The 11,802-nt window shown below is 38.8% G+C and overlaps 1 protein-coding gene across 1 annotated transcript; it reads right to left on the reverse strand.

The window, feature by feature from the left end:
- Positions 1-180: 180 nt before the first annotated feature.
- Positions 181-11,533, reverse strand: LOC137108291 (P2R1A-PPP2R2A-interacting phosphatase regulator 1). Its single transcript, XM_067492697.1, has 9 exons — positions 10,661-11,533; positions 9,574-9,658; positions 9,025-9,081; positions 8,823-8,869; positions 8,686-8,743; positions 7,954-8,018; positions 7,817-7,872; positions 7,365-7,449; positions 181-6,475 (listed from the first exon to the last, which is right to left on the reverse strand). Exons 1-9 carry the CDS (start codon positions 10,759-10,761, stop codon positions 6,352-6,354), a joined length of 678 nt encoding a protein of 225 aa, XP_067348798.1. The 5' UTR covers positions 10,762-11,533; the 3' UTR covers positions 181-6,351.
- Between the last annotated feature and the right edge of the window lie 269 nt (positions 11,534-11,802).

The raw sequence follows: 11,802 nt of genomic DNA on the forward strand, positions 1-11,802 counted from the left end.
TTTAAAATATGCTCTTTAAAGTCGCTTGGAAAGTAAATCAAATTTAGCAGAAATTTAAAACTTTTATTTTAATACCTTAATTAAAAAAAACTTCATCTTTTGAAGTAAAAACTAAAAAAGCAAGTATAAAAATGAAAACAAAACAAAACAAAATAACAATAGGAATTCTTTAAATAGACATTTATGTTATGGTAGAGTTTTTTCCTTTTATTGATAGTTTTAATATACAATATAATATATTTTTATAGTGTGTACATGAATTGTTTCCACTTAAAAACTAAAAGGTCATTCTGCATCATTTTTACAGCCACAAGCTCCTCAGGAGGGAATGAACACTTGAATATAGACTCAGTTTTCACTTGCATAAAAATACATCATCTCAGTCGTCTGTAGAGAATTTGTCCAAAAGAAAAAAGTAAAAGTATTTACACTTTGAAAATGCTTGTGTGAATGCTTCTGCAGATGTGCTTTTCGTTCCCTTTGTCGCCTTCAACAAAACCCCTGCAGCCATTTTTAAAGTTGGATGTCACTCTGGTAGATCGTGGTAATTTCTGTAGCATTTTACTGCAGAATATTTTTACCCAGTGAGGACAAACTTGCAGGTGTTGGTTTTGCTTTTTAGTTTCAGTAAAAGCTTCTCTCTTTGTTTTGGTCTGCTCAGAACTAAGAACTTCACATCTCTGGAAGGAACAGTTTAGTGCTGAGAAATCCCATCTTTCTGCCAGAGTGAAGCATCACTTTAAAGTGTTTATGCTCCTAAAATGATGTGACAAACAAGCTGAATGGCACCTTTTTAGGACTCGATGGCAACAGCTAAAGAAAGAAAAATTAAAAAAAAAAAGTTTGATAAGAGGCATGAACCTAAAGTTTAAGTACAGCATGAAAAAAGTGTTTGCTCAGTTTCTTGTTAAACCCTTAAGAGTTTTGACCAAATTCTTATATTTCGACATTTTCACATTATTACTAGATACTGTACCACATTGTTCAATTTTGTACATTAAACATGACTTTTTACATTGTTACAGAAAACCAACCTGTCCATTCACACAAACATTTCTCGATATAACCAGAAACTTTCATTAAGAATTAAAATGGGGAAAAAACCTCCATCATTGCCAGAATTTGAAAGAATTGCCAAGATTTCTTAAAATATGACATTTTAAGTTGCTGTCAGCCTCCATGGGGTCAAACAGGAGATACATTAGAAAGTCACAGCCCGATTGAAGCTTTTTGTCATAATTTAAAACTGTGTCAAATTTTATTAGAATTTTTGGGGATTTTGCTGGAACCTGTTGGACGAATCACGTTTTTACATGTATGTGCCATATCGGAATTTGACATGCAGCCAAAGTGTTATCATGTAATCACCAAACTACATCCTGAAATTTACCATTAATTCTATGAATCATATTAGAATATGGGGAAGGTTCCTGTCGGTAAACACAAACAAAATCTCCAATTGTAGAAAAGACAGAGTAAATGTAAAAAACTGCACTTCTTGTTTAGGCTGTGATACCATGAGACACTACAAACACAGTTTAAGAGGGAGAAACAAAGCTGAGGACAACAAGACAAAAAAAATAATAATAACACTTATGAATACTGTTCTATGTGCTGTATATTACAGCTATTGTAGGATTTTTTTAACAAAACTGTTGCATTGCGATAAAGAATATTTGGCTTATAAACATTCTTAGAAGCAGGAATTTGTACAAGCATCGGAGTTAAAACTACTGATGTTTAACCACAGAGATCAGGAGTCCTTGTCCCATTTTTGACCCATACATAAAAACAGTATGGGATGGTGAGCGTGCAAAGTAAAAAAATAGTGATACATTAAAAGAATTTCCATAAAGCTAGTTTGTGTCTGTACAGCATTAAGAATTTGGCAGCATGTTGTCCATCTTTAGCAGTCAAGTCTATCCTACTTCAGTTTTTTAAATTAATGATGCTTAAGGTTAAAAACATCTTTCTGATTATTTAAAACATTTTGTCAAAATGCAGGGCTGGATATCTAATATTTTTAATTTTGGATTTGCTTCTGTATGAAAATAAAACATTTTTCATGCTGACACACACAAAAAAAAACTATAGTAAAACTGTAAAATTTACACTTAAAGTGGATGAGCAGGTTTGTTGAAATGTTGAATGTTTTGAAATTGACACATTTGAAATGATGCCTATGGAATTGCCAACAAATTATCATATTGTAAAATGTGATTACTTTTAGTTATTTAAACCACTTGTTCTTGTTTTTTCTGCTGTTATTTAACACTTCTAAGGAAAGAAGGTAAAGGAAAACAAGACGATAAAAAGTAAAACTGTGATAAATTATGTGGTATAAAAACCTGCTTGGGGACATGTGTCTTACAGCAACAATTATGACATATCATGTAAAATATCTGCCAATCCAGTATTTAATTTATCCAGAATAAATGCTGATCTGTATGCGACACACTCGGGTTTTCAGGATCTGAATAAGGTCCTGGTTCAAAAACATCAAGTCCCATTGGGACATGACATGTCCGGTGTTTCGTTATTTAAAAAAAAAAAACCTCTGTTGTATCAGCACGTTATTAAAAACCATCATATTAAAAAAAATGATGCCCAGCCCTAATGTTGACAATGTAAAAATGATCCAGAAAGTCAATGGTAATATGATTTACTGCAGGGAAATCTGTTACTGAACATTTTAAAGCTATATTGTCACCTCTGTCTTAAACTAAGAAAGAAGTTCAATTGTCTCCAAATACAACTGCCTGAAACAGGATAGACTTAAGAAGATGGTATCAAGTCAAGAAATAAAGCAGGAAAAACAGAAAAAGCAGCTAAAACTTAAACAGCATTTCTTACGTGTCGATATGTTAACAATCATGTAACAGAAAGATTAAAGGAGAATACTGTGCAAAGATGTAATAATGGAAAATACACGTTCAATTTGTCACAAAACATTTGCAAAGTTTTTTTTATGAACTTAGCAGTGTTGTCACTCACTGACACATCAATTCATAGTTGTAGTCTTTTTTTTTTTAATAGGGGGAACAGGAATAAAGACACTTCAATAAAAACAGCTTATACAGACTCTATGTACAACATATCTCACAGGTGACAGGTCAGGTGATCATGAAAGACCAGGACGCTCTTTAAAACAGGCGTCCTGTCAAGTGTGGGAAGAAAAATCTATAAGAACCAATGTTTAAATTAAAAACCCGACCGTCAGTCCTCCAAAATATGGTGAAATGTTTAGGCACAACGATGAGCGATAATACAAAACTGTACAATACTGTGAAAAAGTGCAAAGTTGGAAGCAGAACTGCAACTCGTTTCTGAAAATGTCACAACCTGTGACCTCTCTGCTGAGGCAGCTACATACATCACACTGTTACCCAAATGACTTTGTGCACAATAATTTCTAGCAGACCATCGACAGATTGCACAACAGAACTGTGAGAAGTCCACACAGAAAAACTTGAGATGAATGAACGGCTGTTAAAAGGATTTGAAGCCTCTAAGCAGACGTGAGCTTTATCAGGCTGCACAGTTTTAAGGTGTAACCCAGATACTTTCTGCTTAATAAAGTGTTGGACTGTTACTCACATTTCTCACGTCTGCTTCATGCAAAGTTCCTAAACTCTCCAAAAGTAAAATGGGAGGCAGAGCCTTTAGCTCTCAATCTCTTCTACTGTGGAACCAGCTCCCAGTTCACATTCGGGAAGCAGACACCACATCTAGGTTTAAGACCCGGCTTAAAAGCTTCCTCTTTGATAAAGCTCATAGTTAAATATGGTCAGTCACTCTGAACATGCTGCTATAGACTTGGACTTCAGGGAAACCCCCTCCCCATGCATATATAAGAGTTTTTCCTCTGTCACCTTAGAGCTGCTCAAGGGGGATTTTTTTGGGTTTTCTCTATAAATCTTGAAAGTTTTTATCTTACTATGTAAAGTGCTTTGGAAATAATTTGATTGTGAATTTCTCTTATATAAAATTAAACTGAATCAGTGCCCATGATGGATTCTTGTACAGGTTTCTTTCTGGTTAATGTAAATGTTTCAGGCCTGATTAGGGACTTTCTAGAGTTTGGAATGAACCATCACAATATTAAGAAGGTGATCTAGGTTTGGGTGATACAGTTGACAATTTTAAGATATAGGCATATTTTCTGATAATGGCATATAACACAAACTGGTAGATCTGTGCAAAGATTAATAGGTACTGGATGATATTACGTCATAGCCCAGCCCTTGAAATACCACTGAACATCTGCCGATGTTCTGATGTGCATAAAAAAATAAAATATAATAAAAAAAATCTACAGGGGTTCAAACAAGGGCCAATACCAAAGAGTGGAAGGTCGACAGACTGAAATCTTGTATTACACATCCAAAAGAAAGCGGACAAGGAAAAAAGTTTAGAGGATATGACCAAACAGATGACCTTCATTAACTCCCAGAAAGAGACTGTGGCTGGTGTGAAGTACAACACACTGAAAACACCAACTGGGAAATGAAACGTAAAGGTGCAAACGCAGCTTTAACAGGGAAGAGAGCAGTTGCTTCTTGCAAGTTTAATATGTACAATCAAACCCTGCAGGCTAAAGAAAACTGAGCACATATCAGCTGCTCTGACTGTCAATATTCACATATAGATACACTATTAACAAACACATGAGTGACCACTAGTTCTTCATACTTGTACTGACTGGGAGCCAGTAAGGCCAGAACAAAAGCATCCTACTACAGTGACGCCACTGGCCAAAGTTTAACACACTGACATCGGAAGTCTGCCAAGTACCTTCTATAAAAACCAGATTCCAGACAAGGGGACTCAGCTGAGACAGACACAATTTAAAGCACAAAACTCTTCGGCTTCACTGGCTTGAATTTGAAGTTTAACTGTGATAGATCTGGTTTGGGATCAAAAATCCCTCTACTCTCTTCCTATGGTTTTGGGCTTTAAATAAAAGGTGCAAATTTCATCATCAAATGGTTTTAATGATACACAGCAACTGCATGAGCCTGCTTCACTGATTTGATGACATGTCAACACTCATAACTTCTGCTTCATCTAATAAATCAGATGATTTCTACATCTTCCTTTTAGAAAGATCAATAAGTAAAATAATACATACTTGACTCCCAACAAGTACAATTCCAGGAGAAAAAGCTGAGTTTCAGCTGAAGGTTCTGTTCTGTTAGTTCCTGCTGACGTTGCCTCGATCGATGACGTTGGAAACGAATGTTCCTGAAGGGCCTTAACTTCTTTAGACATGATTTGGCTCAGCGATCTGAAAACATGTTGTCGTCTTCTGTGTCTGCGTCTTGATGACAACTCAAGACTTTCTTAGAGCATCTTCCTGAACCTCTGAATAAAGCTGATCCATGAAGATCTGGAACAGTAACTGACTCATTTGTCCAATTGGACTGGAAGTGCATTCTCCAAACAAGAAGCAGAAAAATGAGCTGTGACGTATTTTAGGCTCCTTCTATGCCCACAAGACAAATGTCAAAGAAGATCTTTAACATCAGCTGCTGAATGAGATTGTCGTAAGACTGGAACAGGCTCCTCTGAATGTGTGGGTCATTCAAACACTTTTGGTGCTTCGTTGTTTCTTTGTTGTTCGCCATAAACACCAACTTAAATAACAACGACGTTTTATTTCCCTCTGAACCAACCACTAATCTTGTTTGATGCTCAGGTTCGCCAACATGTCGACCACCACCCAGTTACTTTCCCTGTGAGTCTGATCAGGGTCCAACAACACAACCAGCGTGTTTCTCAAAAAACATTTCTACGATCAATGGCGTTGATGATAAATTCTTGAATACGTTATTTAGCTTGACGGTGAGGATCAGCTTCATCCTGTGACTCGACCGTCTAAATCGGACAAAACAAAAATGTGACTCTTTCTACCCAGATACACAGCTGAACGTTAGTCCGGTGTGAACTGAAACATGATTAATTGAAAAGTACATCACAAATGAGTGATGTAGGATTATATATCCAAAAAAATACTTAATGAGCAGCTTAGAGCTCCATTAAAGAGCTGATGGCCTGAAAACCATATCCAGGGCCGACATGAACCCATTTTGAAAAGATGGGAAACAGACTGAACTAAAGTAATGTCTCAACCTTAAATTCTTAGTTTCTGTGGTTCTTCTGTCCGTCAAATGTGCTCACAGGAATAGGCGGGATTTACAGTGATGCTGGCAGATGACTGGAGCAAAAGTAAGGTGCAATAATGATGTTTCTCCAGATGTTTTTTTTTTTTTTTTTTTTTAAGTCTCTGGAGCTGCTGGTGGTTGGTCTGCACCCACAGTGACAGGGTCAGGAGTCTGGATGAGGTGGGGTTTAGTGTCTGGGGTGGTGGTGGGAGGTGAAGGGGGTAAAGGAGGGGGGAGGAGAGAGAGACAGAGGGGTGGACTGAGGACTGACACCTCCAGCAGGAGGAGAACCTGCCATCGACTGAGAGACACTGAGGGGGAAGGAAGGGAGAGAAAAGAGGAGAGGCGTGAAAAAGTTGCTTATTCCATCATTTTTTTCCGCAGTAGCTAGAAAAAGTAATGGCTTTGAAATTTCCTGGTTTTCTCCATATATTGTTCATGAAATTAGATCTGATCTTCACCGAAGTCACAAATATCAAACACAGTATTTCTAAGCTGATACAAACAGTGATGATGTTTGCCGCCCATTAAACATACAAAGTAATGCAACAATGGACTTGTGATGTCACTAAATGTCCGGTTTAGGAAACAATTTAAATTGCAGTTTAACATGCAATTTTTCCAAAGTTCCTGTTCTCTTTATTCAATGTAAACAAGCTATAAATTATATATGAAAAAAAACATGCAGCGTTACACAAAATGTCATATAAACTACTCTTTCATGTTGGCCACACACACACACACACACACACACACACACACACACACACACACAAAGTCAAAAACACTGTCTAAACTTATTCATTCAACCAGAAGCTGGCGATGCAGCAGGACAATGACCTTAAACACTAAAGTAAATCTACCACAAAATGACTTCAGAAACGTCAAATCCACTTTCTGTAATGGACCAGTCCAGACCTCAACCCAATTGAGATTCTGTGGACCCGAAGAATCGTTCACACCAGACATTTCAATTGTTGCCATGGTTTTTTTCATCACTTTGTATGTTTATTGGTTGTTTTATCAGCTTAGAAATGTAGTGTTGGTTCATATTTTTTGTCTTTGTTAAGGATCAGATCACATTTCATGACTGAATCATGCAGAAAATTAGAAAACTGAAAACTGTGCCGTTACTTTTTCATGCAACTGTGTTTAATATTTGATACTAAAGTAACTGAGTGTGTTTCAGGGGATCCCTACCTAACAGTGTAGCTGCTACGATGGGTGGGATCTGTGACCCCAGCTACAAAAAGCTTCTTTGGGGGTCCGTCAGACTCCACCCCACCTAAGAGACAAAGGTTCACACATTTATAATAAATCAATAAAAAACAAAAACAACAAATACAGTTCCAGGTGTTGCAAACTTTCTTTGAATGAAGTACACTGCTACTTTTGAAGTTCACCGTATCAGCACAAAGGTTGCTATGAACACTAACGTTGGTAAAGGTGGAGCTGTAGCATAAATATTTCTTTTTCATAATCAATAAAGTCTTCTCTTAATCCTACAATAATAAACCATCAGTACATTTTGTATTCAAAGCTTTTAAGCTCAAGTAAAGTACAACCACATCAGAATTGTACTTAAATACAGTAATTGATTAAATCTAGGCTACTTTTCACAATAAACAGTAAACAAAATAAAAGTTCATCACCTTTTCTCTTCAGTGGAGTTAGTGCAGGCCATCTCACAGTTGCACTGACTGCTGGTCTGTTGGACAATAATTACACATGTAAGTAGAATCTGAATAAAACACACAAAGATACCTAATGATGGTTATATTAAGTCTACCTGAACCTCCTGGTGGGACTCGGGGACGAGTTAGGTGTCACACCACTGTCCTGTGACTGACACCACTGAAGAAGCAAAAGTGGGAAACAGAAAACGCAGTCAGTCTAAACTCCCTGATGGGAAATTAGAACAAAAATCTTAGATCTGGATTAATAGTCATAAAGGATCTAATTAAAGATCAAGGTTTGAATTCACATCAAACCTGTTGATGTGAAGTCAGTCTGAACCCTTTAAGATGCATTTAGTCTTATGAGTCTGAACTAGATTACCCTGAATTCCAAATGATTTCCTCTACATTAATAATCTGGTTTTAACTCTCTGAACTGGATGCAGGTCAAACCCTACTCTGAAGTTCATTTTAAGAGTTTTGTCTGAATCAATCTCAACAGTTTGATGTGGATCCAGTGTAAATCTTGTAACCTTCATTTAGTATGAACAGTTTCTAAACCCTCTCATCTGGATTATATCCAAATGATCTGAGCTGAGGTCAGTCCTGAACCTCTGTTCTGACTGAGTTAGAGACACTCTCGGTAATAAAATCTGTTAAAATCAACAGAGAGAGGAGTTTTGATTTGCATTTAGTCAAAACCCTCTGATCTGGATTCAGTGCAAATGCTCTGATCTGGATGTTGGATTCTTTTTTTATGGAACATGCAATGAAATTAAGAACAATGGCCAAAAACTGTCAAAATAAGAGCCAGGTAGTTTAAAAGCTGGTGTGGAGATTCTCACCGCTGATGTGTGGTCATGCCATTGACTGACTGGAGGAACTGGAGTCAGACTGGAAGCACTGACACAGAAAGACGGATGGTTAATTACATTGGGTTTAAACTTCAAAAATATGGAATAGTGTTGTTTTTGTGCTGTACTTTAATCTGTGCAGACTCCCTCTGAGTGTCATCTCCATGCTCTCCTCCTGTGTTGAACACACACACAAAAAATGTTTGTTACATTTTAGTTGGTAATTCAGGTTTAGTCCATTTTCTGGCTGAGGACACTGCTGTGTTCATGTGAATAAACACAGAGGAGACAAATGTTGTGGAGAAGGAAGACGTCTGAACCTGTCCTCACCTGTCTCTTTTGGTCGAGTCTGTCTCCGATCAGAGAGAAAGGAGAGAGAGGAACATGCTGAAGTAGACAAGAAAAGAAATAATGTATGAAAGTCATGATGGAAAAAATGTTTTGCAGAGTTACACAGTTTATAGCTTTTTTCAGATTATATAACATTTCAACGTCTTCTCTCTGTGATAGCATTAGATATGTCAGGCTTTTTTGTATTTAAGTATCCTGGTCACACAACACTGTGAAAAACAGCTGATTTGTGGTTATTAGCAATGGCAGAAATCTCAGTTGGGTTTTTAATTCCTACTAGAATGCAACCAGTTTCCGTTCAGCTCTCAACACCAGCTACCACCTGAAAAGTGCATCCTCCAACTAAAAACTGTATTGGACTTGAGCTTTACATAGTTTCAGGTCCACATTATTGTCCTGACTGTTAATGTTAAGTGAAGCTCATGGAAAACAAGGCCTATGTTAAATTGCTGTCACCTTAACAACGGGTTCAAAACACGTTTTCCCCTTGTTACACACACACACACACACACACACACCCACACTGACCTGTGAAGGGCAGCTGGGGTTGATGGACACACTGCTGCGTCTGTATCGAGCTGAGGACATAGGACTGAAGACCGTCATCCCATCACTGAGAGACACACATTAACAGCATAATCATTTACATTCAGTCATAGACAGTCTTTGAAAACAGAGACAGTCATGCAGCTGTTCTCCAACTGTCCCTGCTAAATAATTCCCCCCACCCAGCGCTGATTATCTGGTCAGGTGTGTTCAGTCAATTACAAGTTGAAAGACATTAATTTGGTTTGTCTTCCTCCCCGATCCGACTCTAATCTAATCAGGTTATCAATAACTGAAGACACCAGATCCAAGTAATCTGCAGTGGGTAGGACCCTTGTTGGGTGGAGATCATTAGAAAAGAAACGGCAGAGGGTTCTGGAGGACCAGGATAGGGAACCACTGGTCTACAAAATTCACAAGTTTTGACTTAACACAAAAAGAGGAAAGTTGAAAACGCTCACAAATTAGACCTGGAATCAGAGATTATATGTAGCTATTGCTTGTAAATGTATTTCAATAATTAACTATTCAAATAATGAGTCATTACAGTGCTGTTTTTCATCCTTTGATCCACATGGAACCCAACTACAAGTCTACAATTTTAAACGGATTGAACTCGCTTTAATCCAGACATGCATGTAGATTAACCTGTGTGGTTAAATAAAATGTGGCTAGTCCTAAACAAGAAAAACAGAAGTTTGATATTTTTCTAACAGGATGTGGGCTGTGTCCAAAACCACCCCCTACTCACTATTTAGTGTGTTTGCCATTTTGTAGTATTGCCTGAATGGTGTGTGTAGCTCTACCCACTATGTAGTGCAGAGTATCCCACAATGCAACACTTTACACGGCTTGAACACTAAGTTCTGCTAACAGTCCCACAATGCAATGCTCCCTGTTTCAGAGATGAGAAAATAATGTTGTTATCAACAGCTGTTTGTGATGACGCAATATGTTAGAAAGAGTCTGAAATGTGGACTGACTGCTCACTATTGACGCACTATTTAGTGAACGTTATGCAGCTAGTGGGTAACGTGGTAGTAGCTGGTTTCTGTGTAGTAGCACCCACCTGACACTGGTGATCATGGGGGCGCTGTTCGACCTGCGCAGAGCGCCGCCTCCTGTCCCTCCAGCTGCGCCTGCGCACTGGTCCACCTCCATCCGCTCCATACCGTGGTCTGCAGGCCCAGCGGTGGCAACACCAGCTGCCGGCCTCAGACCCCTCGACGGCGGCGTAGGGCTCTACTCAAGCCCGGTGGAAGCCCAAGCCGCAGGCCTCAAGAGCAGCAAACCCAGAGCCGCCGAATCCGCGGACTGAATACCGAAGCCCCCTTCTCTCTACCGCATTTCCTTCAGCGAAAAAAATCCTTTATCCGAGTGTTGCTGCGGGTCCGAGCGACATTTATTACCCCGGCTACGCTTCACTTGCTGCTGCCTCTAACGCCAATTTTACTGCTAAGCAAAAACGATAAAGCCCAAACAGAACGAACGGAGGCTGTGCTTTGTATCCGCATACAGTTAAAACTCCCCGGGCGGTCCCGGTTCTGCGGGGAAACTTTCCATTCGAGTCCGCACAGGTGACGTGACTTCAGGGTTAGCTGCAGAGCTAACGGCGTTAAGTTGGTCCGCTGTGAAAAGCTCCAGAAAACCGCTAAGATGCTGCCCGAAACAGTCCAACGCGGGCTGCCTCCGCTGTCCTCGGGCTGAGGCGCTCACACCGTCCCCGGAGACACCGAGCGGACCCCCGGAAGACACGCAGAAACACCGCAAATTAAGAGTTTGAAAGATTTTTACAACACAGTCCTTCAGCAGATAGAGGTAGTGGAGCAGCGGCGGAAACAGCGCTGCCGTGTGGTCACACGGAGAACTGCAGCCGCAGGAGACGGCGGACACAAAGCGGGTTTACGTCTGAGTTTCATTAGTTCTAATAATGTTGGAGGTTAGAGAAGGAAATCTGACTGTGATGGATCACTGAGCGTCCTTGTAAATTCCCTAGAGCTTCTAGAAGATGCAAAAAAATAAAAATAAATAAAAGACAGAAAACAAGTAAAATCCTGAAAATGTTTTGGTCCATTACCTGACGAACAATAGTAATGATATTAAGATTTATAAATATAGAAGTTAGATCATAGATAAAAATACATAAAAATCACCTTATTATTAAAGGACACTTTTCCTTAAAGTCCAGTCATTATCTGCACACAGGTCTGA

The sequence above is a fragment of the Channa argus genome, chromosome 22, assembly GCF_033026475.1.
Source record: "Channa argus isolate prfri chromosome 22, Channa argus male v1.0, whole genome shotgun sequence".
NCBI lineage: Eukaryota > Metazoa > Chordata > Actinopteri > Anabantiformes > Channidae > Channa > Channa argus.

What these genes read in the sequence shown, in the direction of transcription:
- LOC137108291 (XM_067492697.1), bottom strand. Translation starts at nt 10,761, where the DNA reads ATGGAGCGGATGGAGGTGGACCAGTGCGCAGGCGCAGCTGGAGGGACA. An exon ending in ACCCCAGCTGCCCTTCACAG is followed by an intron (nt 9,082 to 9,573) that starts GTCAGTGTGGGT and finishes TGTCTACTTCAG; the next exon opens with CATGTTCCTCTCTCTCCTTT. An exon ending in GACTCGACCAAAAGAGACAG is followed by an intron (nt 8,870 to 9,024) that starts GTGAGGACAGGT and finishes TGTTCAACACAG; the next exon opens with GAGGAGAGCATGGAGATGAC.